The sequence below is a fragment of the Bombus pyrosoma genome, linkage group LG16 (assembly GCF_014825855.1).
Source record: "Bombus pyrosoma isolate SC7728 linkage group LG16, ASM1482585v1, whole genome shotgun sequence".
Taxonomy (NCBI): Eukaryota; Metazoa; Arthropoda; class Insecta; order Hymenoptera; family Apidae; genus Bombus; species Bombus pyrosoma.
Window position 1 is genome coordinate 6,445,437 of NC_057785.1, and position 18,742 is coordinate 6,464,178.

At 38.2% G+C, this 18,742-nt stretch overlaps 1 protein-coding gene and 3 long non-coding RNA genes across 8 annotated transcripts in view; 2 read left to right on the forward strand and 2 right to left on the reverse strand.

Annotated features, from left to right (window-relative positions):
* Positions 1-5,651, forward strand: part of LOC122576600 — a 28,324-nt gene extending 22,673 nt beyond the window's left edge. Inside the window, exons 2-4 of one of the 2 annotated variants that reach the window (XR_006319808.1) lie at positions 2,199-2,266; positions 3,430-3,807; positions 3,964-5,651. This is a non-coding gene — a long non-coding RNA (uncharacterized LOC122576600). The remainder of the gene's footprint in view (positions 1-2,198; positions 2,267-3,429; positions 3,808-3,963) is intronic. The other variant, XR_006319809.1, reaches the window with a different exon arrangement.
* LOC122576599 (ecdysone receptor) overlaps positions 1-18,742 on the forward strand; it is a 150,244-nt gene that overhangs the window by 105,042 nt on the left and 26,460 nt on the right. Inside the window, exon 1 of one of the 4 annotated variants that reach the window (XM_043747163.1) lies at positions 13,877-15,813. The exons of the other annotated variants lie outside the window; for them this stretch is intronic. Within the exon in view, the coding sequence (XP_043603098.1) occupies positions 15,498-15,813 (316 nt within the window). The 5' untranslated portion in view covers positions 13,877-15,497. Of the gene's footprint in view, positions 1-13,876; positions 15,814-18,742 lie in introns of those variants that run through there. 4 annotated transcript variants of the gene reach the window in all.
* Positions 6,836-9,808, reverse strand: LOC122576601. Its single transcript, XR_006319810.1, has 3 exons — positions 8,539-9,808; positions 8,316-8,464; positions 6,836-8,222 (listed from the first exon to the last, which is right to left on the reverse strand). It is a non-coding gene; the product is annotated as an uncharacterized LOC122576601 (long non-coding RNA).
* Positions 12,032-13,686, reverse strand: LOC122576602. The gene is made up of 3 exons (XR_006319811.1): positions 13,528-13,686; positions 12,547-12,770; positions 12,032-12,365 (listed from the first exon to the last, which is right to left on the reverse strand). It is a non-coding gene; the product is annotated as an uncharacterized LOC122576602 (long non-coding RNA).

Sequence of the window (18,742 nt, forward strand, 5' to 3'; positions counted from 1 at the left end):
AAGCGATTGCGGATTTCGTCATTAGGTGGTATTGACAAAATCCGCAACCATTTTGTTGCCAACGTAATAAAAATAGAAAGACGATCCGTCCAGTTGTAACATGATATCCAAGAGATTTGCTGAGATCGAACGAGCGATTGGCTCGGTGTGAATTTCACGTGTGAATTGAGCCGGGCGATTCGTAAAACAGGAACGAAACTTCTCACGGACATGGCTCGCGAAAAATGTAAATAGCCGCAGCTTTGCGTCCTTTGTGACGAGTCTCTGTCGGCGTCCGGCCGAGTTCGTCTCGAAATTACCATAACAAAATGTTCTGATTGCTTGCAACGACGAGTCGGAGACACGACCAGGCCTCTGGCTCCGCTTCCACAAAACATCTCCTCTTTGCTGTGCGCGTTTTGCGCGAAAGAAAAGCCAGCTGCACGCGAACAGGTACACTAAATTCGACGAATCGAATCGTCGACGGCAGAAAAAGAAATAATCGATCAACCGACCTGACCGCTTTTTGCCCAAGTTACTCGATCTTTGTGTTCACTGTTTCGTTTGACAATAGCGATTACTTTTTTCCTTTACTTTTCTATGTCTTTGTGAAGGTAGTTAAAAATCAATTTTTTTTTTTCTTTTCTTTTCTTTTCAGAGGTGATTTTTAAACGAACGTCGATTTCCTAGAAATAATGAAGCGAGACTCTCCTTGTTACTTTCTAACGCTCCTTTTATGGGTGCAAAGTAAAGTCTGGCGAATGATGACATTTTTAAATAATGAAATTATTTTTTAAATAATTAACAGTAGAATTTTACGTCTTATTCCTCTGCTCTTGTGCCTAGGAAAAATTTGGTTGCAAAATGGCCTTTTCGAGATATATGTAGATTATACATTTCCGATGTATAATTTCTACAATTTTACACTGAATAAGTTGCAAGTCGGAAATGAACTTCCTCCCATCCGGAGCTTCCTTTTCAAAAAAATGAAATTTGAAAATTCTTTCGATATTTCCGCACTAAATTTTCCTGTACATGTTCATATAGTTTAATTTGTTTAAATAAAATTCTAACGTCCTTGTTTATGCGTCAGAGGTATCATGTATAAGCTTTGATATATACAGGGTGGTTGGTAACTGGTAGTACAAGCGGAAAGGGGGTGATTCTACGCGAAAAAAGAAGTCGAAAATATAGAATAAGAATTTTTCGTTTGAGGCTTTGATTTCGAGAAAATCGACTTCGGATTTTCGTTCGGTACGCGTGCACTTTATCACGTCTCGTTATAACGGATCTCACTGTAGATCGTTGTCTCGATGGATATTATCGCAGTTTAAGTTTGTTTTTGCCGTAACGGAAGATTAGGAATACATAATGAAATAATATGAAGTAATCGTAAAGTTTATTATTACGAAAATTGCTGAAAATGTTGCCCCTTCTGCCGAACACATAGTTCTGCTCTTCTAATTAAATTTCTACGAGCACTTTCTAACGTATTCGATTGTTTTAACGTATGTAAGGCTACAATAATCTTTTCTTTCAATTGCTCGCAACTTGCGATTTCTTCAGAATAGACAATTTGTAGAAAGTTAAGATTTGACGTCAGTGTTTACATATGACGCCACCCAGCGCATCGTATTGGACAGGTAAGTCGAACAAAGGTTTCAGCAGTGTTAGATAAGGTGGAATTGTCGGTAGGTAGAGAACAGAGAACTCGAAGCCTCGGTAACTATGGCAATTAGGTGGACACAGCGGTGGGAAAGGAACAACAGGTGGCTGAACGCGTCACCCTCAAAGTGACCCTGGAAATAAATTCCAGTCCTCGATATAAATCCCAGGAAATTGACGCTGCTTTTCTCATGGCAGCACAATTAACATCAGCATTTATTAAAAACCTCCCACTTGAATATTAATTAATTACACGTGAACGTAGTGCAATTGAATTTTTGACTCGTGAAATATTCCTCTATATTTAAAAAGATATTTTCGGTGTTCTATACGAATATTTAATAAGCCTAATTTTTCTTATAATTATGATTAGAATATTTAATAATTAAGAATCCCCGATATTTGACAATTTTTACTATAGTTATATTCGGGTATATAATTATTAGAAAATTTCTCTTGTAAGAGGTATAAAAAAAATTATGCAAATATACAAGAGGATTGACAATATTGCTGCAAAATAATTTATGGTTAATTTTATTTTCTCTCTGTTTCAGGTGAGTACTATTTACCATTCTGGACAATTCGAATTACCGAACTCCAACAGTTTAACATCACGAACATGGTGAGTTTTAAATTCGAACGCATATTATATTATGGTCCCTAGGTGGAAAATTCTGATTTCGTAATTTTTCTCGCGAATTAATTGCTATAGCTCGTTGAATGAATCAACGAACAAACGAATTAAGACGAATGGAAATAGTAGGTGAGCATTTAACGCGAGAAAAAATGACAAATAAAACACGTTAAAGCGAGGGTGGCGATAAAAAAAGAGGGAAATAGAGAGAAAAGAGACTCTGATGCGTGGCGGAGACCTCGCGATGCTCAACGAAGCTTCAAGAGACTCCGTAATCATGTCCGGTTTCCTCTACATTGCCGGGTAACATCAGAGACACCGACAATTTGCGATTAGAAGCACAGATTATCGAGAATAATAATGGTAATAGCAAGACAGAACCATTTTACGCGCAGCGGACGTGCATTAATTAAAAAATATTAATTTGCCTTTGGCTGTTGGAGATAAAAATACATGGATCCCGTAAATTCTATAAACTCTTCTCAAATTTGTCTCATTTTTATAAAAGAGACAGGGAAAGGAAGATTTAGAAAGAAGTTTATTAAAATTGTGACGTTTTCAAAAAATCGCCTACAGAGAGTTAGGATGCAAAATAGAAGATACCGAGTCTAAAAAAATTCTGTATAGAAATTTACACAAAGATTTCTGTACATTTCTCTCTATTTTTTTAACGGACCACTTTGCTAATGACCAAAGATAATAGAGATAGGTAAGGGAAGAATTGTTAAAATTTTAAAAATGTATGTATAGAAAGTTCCTACTTAAAATAAAACAGACTACGTTTAAAAAACGTTCTCCGCGAAAAACTACGAGCACTGGAAAAAGAAATTTTGCGAAAGCAGCTTCCACATCGAAGTTATCCGCGTTGAAAAATTGTCGGGCGCTGCCCTAAGCAACAAACCCTACTAACTTCAATCTCTTGTAACTTTCAAACGATTCACTTTCCGACAGAAATTCATCCCACTGAATCTTCTTATTTTTATCTAAAAATCAAGTCTGTAGCAATTTAAATTCAACTTTTACCAAAACACAAAATACACCAAGCTAACATTTTGTTAAATCAACAATATACAATTCAAATCATGTGCATCTAAAAAAGAAAAAAAAAAAGAAAATAAAACTGCACAAAAGAAAATATTTCTATGCCTCAGAACCATCTGGATATAGCCTACAAAGCTCAGGATTGAAATCGTACAATCGGAGGAAGAAAATACAGTCCGAACAAAGAAATTGAAGCTGCCGAAGAGTCGCACGCAAGAAAAGGTGCGGTCGGTTTCGCCGCTTGTTCAAGGCCGTTCGGTGCATATGCAACCGATAGATGCATGTTTTCTTTTGTCACCATGAGCCCCTCTTTCTCGAACTGCCAGCTCTTCCATGGAATTACTCACTCGACCGGTATTTTTACCAGTCATCGCGGCTCGCGACTCGTTTCTCGCGTGTTGTGATCGGGACCGCCTCTTCTCGAAACGGAAACCGATTGTTTTACGAAGATTCAGCAACTAGCGTGCGAGGTCTCTCGCTATATACGTGTAACGTATCCTATATTCGTTGTATCATTATTGTGGTCTCTATTATGGGTCACGTTCTACATAGGCTCATCTATTTAATTTGGCATCTATTTTAAAATCTATTTCCAAAAATTTAAGAAGCATGGAATTATGAAAAATTTGTATCTTCTTTGTTAGGAAAAGAAAAATATATCGCATGTTACGAAAGATGATAAAATCGTCAAATTCGAAACCTCAACATGGAGGAGCAGAGCGCGTAATTGCGAGTGGAGGATGTGGTAGCCCAGCGGTCAGGGACTCCGGAACAGATGTCGTTCCTCTTCCTGGATTTCCTTTTCGTGGAATACCTCAATTTACTCAACAGATTGCCTGATGTTCGTTGCTCATTTGCTCTTTGTTCACTGTCTTTTGAATAAAGAATTTCAACGTGGATGTTCCGCTATACTATACTATATATAGTTCGTGGTTGAACCAAGCAACGAGCAAAGTTTCCTTATTCGTTCGATAAGTATGATCAATATGAAGAGAGTCAGTGTCTATGGCCAAGTTAAAATGGGGATATAGTCTATTCTCTTTCTATTAAACATGGACGCATAGAAATTCTTCTTCCTGTCAATTAACTCGCGTTTCAGTTTGGTTCTATTAACGCTTAGCAATTAGAAGGACGATAATGGTCGTCATTTTGCAATTGTTCGGATATGCTTCGTGACTTTTCAAAATACAGAATTGTCGTTTCGCCTCAACTAACCGTAGCCAATAAATTACTTCCGAAACTTGTCCATAGTCTGATCTAATAACGATCTAATAACCTCTATTCATAGTTCAATTTAATCTATCCAGGTTGGTAAGTGTCACACGCTGACCATTGTTTTTGTATCTACAGAGCTAGAACGGTTGTGTCAACAGAATTACTCAAACAACTACGCCTTTGTTACGTAATTGAAACCCAAAGTTATGAAAGGTATGCAAACCTTGTGAAACATAAAATCAGTCCAAACCACGACAGCTATCATCTACAAGTATCAACAGCCGTCATGTAACACCTAATATAATACGTGCTCCTAAATCTTTTCAAAAAGAGTGTCCTCAGCAAGTCCCCAGCTGTTTGCATTGACCAAGGAGACAAAAGCTATGGCTGCTGCTGCAGGCTCCCTGAGCCACCTAAAGACAGACCAAGGTCGATACGGGGTTAGGATGACGAAGTGCAAGAGAAAGAGAGAGAAAGGAGAAGGAAGCGGAACGGCAGCTGTCCCGTTTCCAGAATTATGAAAGGGCGCGTGCGCGGAAGCTCGCTTGGGGGTCACCCGAGCGATTCGTGGAAGGTTCACAGGTAGACCGGGTCGGTCAGAGAGAAATGCAGCCCTAACCTCAATTCGAAGGCCCATTGCGAGGCACACCTGACCCGGATCAACCTAGAAACCGAGCTGGGGACGGTCTGCTACGGTTCAGGTTCAAGTTCAAGGTTCTGACACAGAGCACACGCTGGCTAGGTAGGTTGTTTTCTCTCGTCGTGCATCCTTGAAGGATATTTGATGAAAGGTTGCAAGTTGAAGCTGTTGGATGAGGAGTTTCGAGTTGAAGGAAGGATCTGAGGAAAGCGTGATGGGTTTACCCTGGATTTTTGTATGGAAATTTATGTTCCTAATGGGATTTAGTAGAAGCTTGTTTTATTTAACTGGATCTTCATAGTAGAATTTCAATGGAGTTATTTTACTCTCCACAAACATGTACACAGACACAGAAAATATTATGATGTTAATGCGCAATTGCCAGAGGAATTAGTTTTTCTAGGTTAGGATCTTTCTATCTAACTAGATCTGAATATTTTAAAGCACGACACAAAATTAAATGAGAAGAATATTGTATTTTTATTCGTTTTATTCAAATTTATACCTTCTTTTTATCTGATCTTATACATTCTCAGATTTATTCATCTTTTACATCCATTTTTTCCTAAATACGTTCGATATTAGCTGTATCCTTGTGTTCAATTTTGTGTTCAATTTCATACATCCTTAAATACATTCCATTCTATACATAGTATCATCATATACATAGAATTATAATTCATTTAATACCAACAACAAAATAACTTCTTATCTATGACGAGTACAGAGTAAATGCTTCGCAAGTAGATTAAATAACAGAACGTAAGGTGGAACAATACCAACGTATAGTAGATGATGACATAACCGAAGCTGAATCGAAAGTGGCGTGCAGAAAGAGACAGAGCCCGTAACAAAGTAGAGCGGTGCATCAGCCGAGCAGAACGAAAGGCCTTGGCGATCATGATCGTTAGTCACCGATAATGCTACTAACGAGAAGACCTCCAAGTGTATATTCATGCGTGCGCCGCGACGAAAAAAACGTCTCTGGTGCTCTTGACACCGGGTCACCTCTCCGTCATATTGCACAATCGTCTCTGTACGTTGCGTTTTATCCTGTTGTTCTGCCTTTCAGAGCGTGAGCATTCTTTAACTCTACCCCCGCTGATTATCTCGAACGATGATTTAATCGTATCTCCAATTTGCATTTGTAAATCCGATCGCAGATCAAGCTGCGTTTCTTAATGTCTACGTTTCTTTTACCTTGCTTCCTATGTAATGGCACATTTTCTTTTATCCGATCTGAATTTTCCTTGTTTCTTCGTTCTGATCGAAGTGGTTTAATAGCAGGCATTATTATCTTTCTATGAAAAACTGATCTTAAATTCAAGGCAACTCTGCCGATGTTCTTGAAGACTAATGAGATGGTTCGACTAATGGTGCATTAAGAGATATCTTCGTTATCTTCCATATCTGCAGTATGCTTTTTCCTTTCAACATGTTGTATTACGCGATTTAACAGATAAAAGTGGATACAAATGATGCAATGCTATTTTCAAATCTTCTGTTATCGTTCTAGGACCTTGACCTAGATCAATGTTAGTTTTAGGCTATCAGTGAGGAATTGATAGTTCATTGCACCCACATAAGAGTTCCAAAAGTATGGAAATAAATAAATATAGGTATGTATATATGGGGGAAAAAATAAAACAAGTTCGTTCAGAATATTCATTTTTATTTTACTTTATTTTAGCCTACTTTCAAATATAAAAACGCGTGATACGAAGGTATAGAATTTTTGAAATAAAAGTCTAAACGATGTGAAATTTGACAATTTGTCAGATTCGATAGGTCACAAAATAATAATTGAACTTTTTAGTTCAACAAGTTCTATTCTATCGGCACTATTGGCAAGTAGATTCTAATCACGTATACTACGTTGCACGAGACTAATAAAAAATGACTTTGCGGAGTTGTGGTGCGACGAAAGGTAAAATTGATGACGTCGAATCAGCACTGTGACGACTCGCGGATCGTAAACAGTGGCACGAGGTCACCGTGATTAAGGCTCGCTCGTGAACGACGCTAAACGATCCAACGAGGCCGGACAAGCGTTGCGGTAGTCGTTTCCTCGTGGCACGCCACATGAGCAGAGATCTTTGACCAGCGATCCACGTATCACCGACCTCTGGTCTCGTTTCTGGGCCAGGCGCCTCGTGCTTCCTCGTCTGATCCGAGAATTTCAGTTCTCATTCTAAATAACAACGTTTATTCACGAATTAAAAATATTTTTTTTTTTCAGAGGTCTTACGTAAGAACCTCCAGGTTTGTTTAATTAAAAAACAAATTTAGAGATTTTTGAGTGATGTATAAGTAGAATGGAAATTTCATTTTATGAAGCTTCCAAATTTCTAATTAAATGTCATTCGATTTTATTTTTAAATTAATTTCATCTTAAGGGGATCTTCGATGAGAACTTGTAGATTTATAATTATCAGGACGGTATATATTTTTTAGTTCAAGCTATTAGTATTCTCTGTTGCTTATAGGTGACGAGAAACTGTTGCGTAACACACACTTAATTTATGCGTCGTGCACTTTGAGGTGTTGCACTCAGACTCGATGGCAGATTTTTATTCGAATGTTACTCATAACGTTTCTTGACCAGCCATGTGGTTTATTTCTTATCTTCGAATTTGCTGATCTCAGCTTTTCACGGTAGCAGCAGGATATACATTTACTATCCTTTTCTAAATGCTACTGTGTTTAACGTTACTGGCTTTACATTCAAGACTTACATTCAATTCGTTCAAGAAAAATATTTACGTTCACATCAGCTTGATCTTGATTTTGATCCATGACTCATTTTGATATACAATCTGTCGTTTTGCAATAAAACCGTCTAAACATCGAAATGTACTGTGTTCCATTGATTTAAAGGTTGCAGAGATCTTCGAAAAATGAAAATGTTGGGAGATGGCAATTTTGGAAAATTAGAATTAGAATATTGAGATTATAGAAGATTAAAATTTTGACCAATTTAATTAAGGTCATCAGTATTCGGCAATATTTTTAGTTTGTTTGTGTACTTTAGATTTATGGCTCTCTTTTCTGTAGATCGTAGATACGTACAGCGATTAGATAAAAGATATAAAGGTTTTTATTAACAGTAGATATAAATTTAGTCGAAATTTTAAGTATTACCTTAGTGTCGATAACTTTTATGTACTTAGGTCGTGTTTCGTTGTTTATAACCGTTATAAAGATTTGCTTAAAAGTACCTTTGCAGCAACAGTATTTATGTTTGTTTCTATGTAATATTTTAATCCGATTTTCCAAGACTTCTCCTGAAACTAAATTGAGCGAAAGATAGAGCAGAACGTACAAAAAGAATGGAAGTAAAAATTATCTTTATTAAAAAACTTACAGAAATTTCCATAGCTTGTACATTATAGTGATATTATTATTCTTTGGTATAACGTTACTGAGGTTAGACATAACCTCGATATCATCATCGAAGAAACGTATAATAATAATTTACTTAGTAAATTCCTGGTCCTGAAAAGGGATTTGTTTTGCAACTGTTATTCCTATTTGCTTCCGATACACATATGTTCACGTACTTCTTTTATCAGGCTATTTAACTATTAACCTAGCTGTTGCCTAGTTATTTAATTATACTTATTTAACTCTCAACGAAACTTATATTCCATACAGTATCTTAACTACGATGTAACAATGCCATGCACCAAAGGAATTTTCCCAAGAATTCCCTAGAACGGAATTCCCTAGAGCGAAAATAACCAACGTCCATTCGATCGAATTACTTTCAACGGTAACAGCCTGCCCGTGAATTCAGCGCGGTTTACCATCAGGAAGAAAGCTTTGATTTGGTCTCGGACAATTTACTAAGAGCAGAGCAATTTTAAGAGGTCCAGAAAATGGCGGTAGCGTAAATAAAACTGGCGGCCAGTTGCTTGCAGGTTGGAACGCAGTGAAATCGTTGAACATTGAACATTTCACAGTGGCGGAGCCATATCGACCTTGGATCGCCTGTTATTAAAGCGCTATCGCGGTGCAACGTTAATGCGTTCGACTTCTCTGAATGAATTCCTAGCATCTCGCATGATTCTTTTTACGGCTGCCGCCATTAGTCACGCATCGCGTACTACCTATAATAGGTATTCGCTTCTCGACTTCTTCCGTTCTTCTAATAGTGGACTACAAATATCCTGTATATTCGTCTCGCCGATTTAGCCGACTGGCTGCGTTTCGTGTGATAGATTGCATTTTAATAGCTCTGTCAGTATATCAATTTTTCAGAATAATATAACGTCTTCGCGTTGCCAATTGTCGCGTCTACGTATACTGGGTCATGAAAGTATTTGACAAATTTTTCCATCTATACTGTATGTGTATTAATTCTTTTAAGGATAGCATAAATAGTCATTGCGTTAACGATTATTATGCCAACGTATATAGATACATTGGTTCAGGAAAGTATTCGAATATTTAGCATGGAAAATTTGAATTTCATATCGTGTGTGTTGGAGAGTATTTTGTTAAATATTTTGAAATTTTATTACTAACCGTATAATATGTAATAAATAACCTAAGTCTTTGTACGTAGCATGGTCGTTTAATTATGTATAATATTGCATATTGTACACGATAGAATTAATAATACTCTTTATTGCGTGGAGTATAGAATACTAAATGGAATTAAGCATTCTAACCTAAAATGTTATCATCATCTGTATGTAATAAAGCAATATTAATTAACAATTAATATTAATTCTTTACTGATAACATTGTTGCATTTCCATGTCGACAATATAGAAGGGACAATGATCAAAAGTCCTATATTTAATCATACATGATTTTCAAGAAATCTAAATAGTAAAAAATAGTAAAAAATTGTAAATCTCCTGTGTATCAGCAAAACCATTGCATTGGAATGAAAATATGTAACCATTCATCTCTGTCGAAATCTCGGTTTCTTCACAAAAGCAATATTTCTTTTGAACTCAAGACCGTTAAATTCCGACCTTTTTTTGAAACTACAATTTTTGGGAGTAGAAATCCTGACCAGCATAATAGCTTACACAGCTGACGCAGGATGCTTCCAGGAGCCTGTCGGTTTCGTTTAGAAATTCAGCCACACTTTTAGGCTCAACCTATGCCGAGGGTTGTCCTCGTTTCTCTCTGGCCATGACCCACCCCTATGGCCCTGGTTGGATGAAGCGTCACCCACACACGCCCAGCTTTCGAATCCTTCGTCCACCCTGTGGAAACTGCTACAGTGGCTCGCAAACTCCTTGCAAGCTTCCTATATCAATTGTTATATAATATGTCCATTAAGAATTGCTTTAAAAATTTTTAATGAATATATAGTGTGGCTGGAAATTTGTCCTAATGTATAATTGAAAGAATAATTATCAGGCTGCATTTATGCATTCATGAAAATTCATATTTTTATGAATGCAAGTAAAAAAAGATGGGAGCTAAATATAGGTTTGTTTTAAATATTATAACTAGTATGTTGCCGAGGATTTTATTTTTATTATTATGTTTCACATGTTTCAGTATTACGCGTATTTCGTTCACTCTTGCATATTGAATTTCCTATAAATGCATAAATATCTGCAATCTAGTAATTATCCTATACATTCGTGATTGGTACCGCGGATGGATACAAAATCAATTTCCACAAAATATAAAATGTACGATACATGAATTATTGGAATAATATAAAAACTGTAATATTATTAATTTAATATAACAGGAACTGTACATACATATAGAGATCGAATTACAAACATTCAGCTGAAAAAATTCAATCTTCAAAAAGAGATAACTCCACTGATAGCCATCCGTACAAAACTATACTATACGATACAATACTCAGAGCTCTTAAGATTTACAGAATTGTTAGAAAAAGTAGGAAATTGGGAGGACAAGGATTGAATCGGACAAGATAGGCTGGTAATTTCCATTGAAGCACGGCCTGAAAATTTGTGAATTAATGAAAAACCGGGCTGTAGCTTCATTGAAAAACGGGTCACGGACCACAGGTTGCGCATCACTGATCCGCGACATTCACCGTGTTTCCCGGCGAGATCCTACGTATACCTGTGTGCCTGCGTTTGTACGCGTGTGTTTTAGGTGTGTAGGTGTACGAGCGCATGCGTCCGTGTGTATTTATTCAGGGTGTAACAGGTGGATGACGTCACGAATAGGGTGGTAACCCCCTACATCAAGTTAGTAAAAGGGTGCCTCCCTCCATCGAACTCTCATTCTGCAACTTGGGACTTGGTTCCTATATACATAGAGTATATACATACTAGACGGGCATAAGGCAAGTTTAGTATACACGCGTCCCTCACGCTCTTATGGCAGTTTTCTCGTGACTTTCGGTTTTCTCAATTTGCTATTTAGGTCCCCTCCCCCCAACCTACTTTATAAAACTAATTTATAGTTGCCCTTCTTCACGGAGAAGAAAGAATATTAAATAAATGACGTGTAGATTCGTTCTAGTTTGTTTTTGGTGGCAACAATGGAAAATACGATGCTGCGTTGCATCGAAGAGTAAATCAGAATCTTCCTAGAAATCGATTCTTTGCTTAACCCTGGAGTTAAGCTGGTTTTCTCAAATAATCAATTTCATCGAGTGCCCATTACTGCCGACGTCTACTTTGAGCTCATCAAAAGCAAATCATCAAGTCTCATCCGGCTGAACTTGAAAAGCTGCTTTACAAGCAACGACAAAATATTAATATTAAATTTTACTGTAGTTTACTTTCGATCTATCTATTGAAAAAATATCTTAAGTTGGAGGAAAATTATGGAAGAGTTATTAAGTTAAGGCATATAAATAATTATTGCAGAAGTTATAAGGCAAAGTTTTTATTCAAATTCAATTTAAATACAGTTAATTCGATCGATTAGTATTCAAAACATGGTGGTTTTCCCATCTTTTATTAGAATCGTCAACGGTGTGTTCAATTGGGTTCCAAGAACGCGCATCAAACTCATGAAGAGGATCTCTTGTCTCGTTGGAGATTATCGATATTCATTCAACGAGATATCTTCTCGATTATTCTGTTTTCCTGGATTGTCGTGTAGAAGAGGTACAGTATGCATTTTACAGGCTCTTTTTCTATCGTTTCGTGTTGCAAAACACGGCCAAGTTCGCGATAAACATGAAAATGACAAAAGACAGAGGTGAAAGGTCAAGTCGATGACTAAAAGAATCTGCAAGAAAAGGAAAAATTCAGAGTTCAGCATTATTCCTAAGATTTAAGGAAACTTTTCTATTTTTGTGCAAAACAGGCTAGGAAATAATTTTAGAAGTTAAAAATATTCTGAATCTTTTTATAGAAAAATTCTGAAATAGCGGAATAGTGGCATATAACTGTAAATTGCAATTTCTCACGCTGAGAAGTATCATTTTTAACGAAATCCAAGATTTGTTAATTGAAACGCATTGGAGAAATACAAGGTTCCGCGCATTGAAGTTCCAACTACGGAAGAATCCATTTTCTTGAATGCAGAGGCCGAGATTTGCATCAAGGGGACTTTGTGGGCGTATGCTTTTCAGAAAATCTTCGGTTATAACGGCTTGTATTCTGCTTAACAGAGCGAGCTGTCAGCTGAGTCCTGAAAAACGTTTACTCATAAAAAGTGAATAATAAATATTCGAGAAAATTCCGAATTAATTACGTCTCCACGAAACTGAGCAACGGACTGCAGTTGAGTTAGTATGCTGTTCTCGAGGGGACATTAAAAACTCGTTAAGACGTTAGATTTATTTGATACGTTCTCAAGAAAACTACAGTACCTTTTGTCTTTTCTCTCGACCACTTCAACTTCAAAAAAGTAAAAAAGACGCTGGAAATGTATAGTAATCTATACAGAAAACTCGCGCATAAATGTAATAGCCTCAAAATTATATCATAAAGAATCGCATTACACAGATTCTGTATGACGTAAATCTCAAAAGAATAAAATAGAAGCATGTAGAAAAGATAGCAGTCTCAAAATTGTAAAAGAAACTGAAATTTTTTATTTGGTTACTATATTATATCACATTTTAGAATCGTATCTTACAAGATATATTGATAAAAAATAATCGCTGTAAATATTAGGTAGTTCTAGTAATTATGATATAACTGAAAAATGCATAATTCTACGTAAAAGAAAGCAAGTCGAAAATGTACAATAGATTTCTCTCATTTAAAACTGCATTTTCAAAGAAACAGTAGTTGAAAATATTTAGCGCACACCTATTCTAAATGTTCGATCTCAATTTTCCCACAAATGATGCGTCAAACAAAAAATGTTATACTATCTTTTCAATTTCCTATTCCACCTAGAATTACCTCCTCCTGCTTTATACAACACCCCGTATACTGACCTCAAAACTGCATATACGTATCACAAGATATTGTGATACTATGTCGTAAAGGATTCCCTAAAAAAAGTAACACTGACGCAGAATCGACCGTACACACGTTGGTAGGGAGAAAAAATGAAAACGGTGTAGGTGGAAAACATCGAGGCTGTAGCGCAGAAAACACCGCGTTTGCGCGACACAGGTATGGGGCACCCTACGGTGCAGGGTACGCGCGACAGTGAAAGTAGCGAGAAGTCGTGCGCTGATTGGTCGATAGTCGGCCGAGGTACGTCGGAGCCTGGCGGGCACCCTCGTGCCTGCACGGCCAGCCCGTACGACTTCAGTCAGTGTCGGACCGTAGACGCAGTAACATCGTTGAGTGTTGTGTAGGCGCGTGCGTAACACGCAGCCCGTATTCACACGTATTCGTCTTATACACGAAGAAGGGGAATAGAGAAGAATAATAAAGAGGAACACGTAACATTCTTGTGCACTGTGTGTATGCCTGTTATTAGTGTGCATTCGTTGGTCGTATTACTTATACATACTTAAGAGAGCTACCGGTACGTATTGAAATTCGTGTGTACGCGTGTGTGTATGCCCTGAGTGTGACGTAACGTATCACCACCGTCGTGTTTTGTTGTGCGTCGCGCGGCTCCCGCACGTTTGTCGACTATGCACACGTGTGCAAGGATGGCGATAGTTGCGCGGCATGGAGGGCTCGATTGAAGTCCGGAAGGCGTTGCAATTCTTTTGATCTGTTCCGCAGTGATCGCTTACGCATCGGTGGAAATACACATATGCGATATTATATATATAAAGCGTGTAATTCGTGCACTGGTGGTGTACGTGCCGAAGAGAAAACGAGAAAGTAGAAAGAGAAAAGGACACCGCGTGAAACTCGGTCGTCCGATAAGAGCGAGCGAGACGATCATCGACTCGAAGACGAGACGGAGGAAAACGAGAAGAAAGAGGGAGAAAGAGTGGCCGCCGCATATCAGCGTGACAGAAAAGTGGAGCGAACAAGAAAGAGACTCGCTCGAACGAGCGTATACACGTTCCTCTGGTGACCTCGATACACACGTATATACTCATCTGGCTGTCGGTTCCTCGTCGATCGTGCGCGCAGCCTCAGACAACGAGAATTTCGCCAGTGAAAATCATGCATTTCTACCACGGCTATTCGGCTGGTTGACGTTCCAGAAGCAAACGCGGCGTGCCTGCAACATACAAGAGAGAGAGAGATAGACGTCGGCTCGCCCGCTGGCTGGCTGGCTGTGCGTCCTCTCTTTCTCTCTCTCTCTCTCCCTCCCTCCGTCCCCACTTTCCCCCCTCCACCGCCCGCGCCTGCTGCGTTCCCTTTTGCGCGATCGTGACCCCGTTTCTTCGATGACCGACACTCCGTGGCTGCTTGGCCGCCATTAGAGGAGTCGAGAGCAGGGGAGAGAGAAAGAGAAACGAGAGCAACCGAGGCGAAACGAAGACGATCGTACGTCTCCCGTCACGAGCTCCCCCGTCTACGTTCTTCACAGCACACACCGTACGTCGTGTATGTGTATACGTGCAGAGCGTTCTGTTGCGAAGAGGAAGAGGGGCACGAGGAAAAGCAGCGCGGCCAAGCGAGACAGACGATGCGTGAGAGCTCGGGGACCATGGACTCTTGACAGTGAATCGATTCGCTCGCGCTGCCCTGACCTCGTATTCCTTGCCGCAATTTCGGTCGCTGAACGAATTATCGAGGTCAACGACTAGCGTAGTAGCCTCGTACCTCGTGTAAACAAGAGTGTACCCGCGCGCCTTCGTTCGAAAGAAAAATCGGATTGACGAATAGGAAGAGACTGGTGGACACGTGTGTACAAGTGTAGGTGCGCGTGAGAAGGTGCATCACAGTGGCCGAGATTTTTTCTCCAGCGGAAGTGACGGGGAAAATTGAGACGGTGGAGCCGAAGGAACAGCAAACGGCGGTCCAGAAGGCGGAGCAGGCTGGCGAGATGCTGCAGACGGTGCCCCGTGTGCCTGTCGCCGGTGTTAAGCGACGATGGGGCAACAGGCACACCGGAAGTCTGCAGGAGTCGAGCCCGGAAGTTTCAAGCAGCGGCGTACTCTCGCCACCGCCGAATTTTCAACCATCCACGCCGGAAAGTGCAGCTGTCAAGAACGAAGAGCTTCAGTTGTGGGATCTCGACCTTCATCGGGGGCTCCAGACGAACGGAGATCATTATCGGACCACCATCACCGCCACAACGACTACTACAGTGCTGCCAACGGTCACCGATCCTGCGTCGCCGTTCACCACCCCCGTCGAAGGTTTGTGCTCGACACTTTTCGTATCTGTCGCGTTGCGTAAGCGTACGAGTGCTACTTGTACCGTTTACCGCGTGTCAGAATTGTTCCAGGTGGCGCTACGAAAGTTTCTTTTTTTAAGAGGGAGAGTAATATGTGTGTACATGGTTTTTGTTTTGAATTTTAACCTGTTACTTGAGAAAGTCTATCAGATAGTTCATTTCTTAGATATAATTTCTTTTATTCATGATGTAACTCTGTATGTTTGATAATAATTTTATTTTATTTTAATAATCGTTATTCTTGGAGTAAAATAGAGATATGAAGATTGGTAGAATGTATATTTGATACAGTAAATTTCATGTAGATGTTGTATGTACAAAACCTTTAATTCGATGACTCGCTAGATGATTCATTTCTTAGATACGATAGTTTATTTATGATTGCTCCATACATATTTTAAGTAGTAGTTTGCATTAATATATATTTTTACTCTAAAATAGAGATACATTATAGCTCTATACAAGTTTCTAGGCCTCTCTAGTGATTTTTCGTGACTTCTAATGATTTTATACTTGTAAATATTATTTTAGTTTCGGGAGTTCGCAAAAGTTACAGATATGTATGGTCATATTTCAGTTGCACGTTATCAAAAGAAAAATTTAAAAAGCAAGAGAGCGTGTTTTCTGCGGAGAGTCCGGGAACGGTTTTTCTATATAACGAACTTTTAATTGACTAAAAAAAAAAAAAAAGAAAGAAGTAGGTATGGGGAGTTACTTTGTTTGCCGGATCCACAGAAAAATTAATTTACTCGACTTGTAGCTGACAAATTGCTAATTAGTTGAAATTATTCCCGTATACAAAGTCGACCAGAAAAGAAAGAGAAGAGAGAAGAAGTTGGAAAATCTTCGTCAAAAGCCTTGACTTTTTCAAACTTTCGAATTTCTGAATAACCACTATAATGTTATAAATGTTTCGATTTCTTCAAATTTCGTAGTGATGCGAGAAATATCAATCGAATCCTTGCAATTCTTTTCGTAGCCAGAATGTTTAAAAAACGGAGTTCGTTAATGTAAATTGATCGAAAAATATTGTAAACAAGACTTGCACTAATGCACTAATGCCATGTTGGTCCTTAATGGGTTGGGAGATGTTGCAATTAATAGGTTAAGGTACAATTTTACGTAAATACAAAGGAATATTAAAAAGGACATAAAAAATTGTCCGAAAGACGTAGAATAGAGCCAAGACAAAAGAGTTTCGAAAGATCGAAAGTCGAGTGGGTTGGAGGTTTCGTGAGCCATTAAACGGCTTTAGAGGTGATCGACCTACACACGTCAGTCGATTTCGTTAGAAAGCGACTGTACCTTTTTTTTCGAAATACCAAGCATACCTAGTTTCACCTAATTTGTTTCTCTACGAAATCAGGTCGAGGCCGATTGTGCCGGACCAAAAACGAGTATCGACGACCTCATAGGACCCGGTAATGGCGTTCGTCATCGATTGCGCCATCTTGCACCATACCCGGAGCCAATTGCGCAATTTCATCATTTTTCACGCGTCTCTCTTTTCTTTCGTTCCTGTCGTTGATAGATTTTTATTTTCCGCTATTGTCGCTGAGTTTTTAATCTGCGACTCGGTCGTTTTATCGTTTTTTCCTGTTTTGCCACGTTATCAACGCTCTCGGACTTGTTGCAACCGGTGACCTCGATGGCAATCTCCTGGGACTCTCTGTATCCGCTCTTTTCCCAACGATGCATTTTTTTTTAGTTTCCAGATGATTTTTCGATTGCTTTCGTAGTTTCGTTTGGTTTAATTGGATGAATTTGTCGAAAGCGTAGTTTAACAGATTTGAACGAGATCAGAAGATTTTTTAATAATTAAATAAATGAAATATTTGGTACCTTCGTAATTTTTGTATTGCTTTTGTAGTTTCATTTGGTTTAATTCTAGGAACATCCCGGATGGATGGTTTAATGGATTTGGATGAGGTTTATTGTAATTGTTTGTTATTTTTAAACTCTAAATATTTAATATTATTGTTAGTTAAAATTCTAAAATTACAAATGAATTTTCTTTGAATAGAACTCTATATTTTTTATTTAAATAAAATATAGAGTTCATATTCAATATTCAGCTTTATATTTTTTTACTTGTAAAAAGATTTCTTCGGACAGAACTCTGTACCTTTTACTTGCACGAAATTTCTTGGCATGGAACTCTCTATCTTTTAGTTGAAAATACATTTCCTCGAACGAAACTATATATATATTTTTTTTTTAGTTGAAAAAAAAATTCTCTCAATGATGCTCAACATCTTTTATTTATTACTTCATGGACATGTAGTGTATATAATATAATACTTATATTCTTATCTAAACAACTTTTATACTCACAAAAATCCATTTAATACTATTAATCATTGCTACAATAACAGTGTTAACAAACATAACACTGTCTCTCGATAATTGAGGAGTGTTGCACAGAGAATGGTCGATCCTTGAACGAGGGAATATGCCATGGTGAAGGTTCTTCTGTTCGCTTGGTGCACACGTGAAATCAGATTCACACGAAACGTGCAATTACCAAGTTATTCCCGGGTTGTTTAACTGTCGACCTTCGTGACCCCGTTATTTAATTACCGCAGATCACTGCATTCGGAAGCATGATATGCACGATGACTTGTGTATTATTCGAAACTTCACCTTCATTGCGTGATCTTAGTCGTAAAGTTTGTAATATCTCTGTTTTTATACTAATCAAACATCCTGTCATTAAAAGCTTCTGGTCAAATTAACTGCATTGTGGATAATTTTAAGGTTAACTGTGGGGAATTTTCTCTTTCAGGGTTACCACATATAGTAATATGTATCTCAAATCTGAATTTCCATTCTTTGGATATTTTTATGTCGAAATTCATTCATAAAAGAACTTATTAATATTAAAATTATCA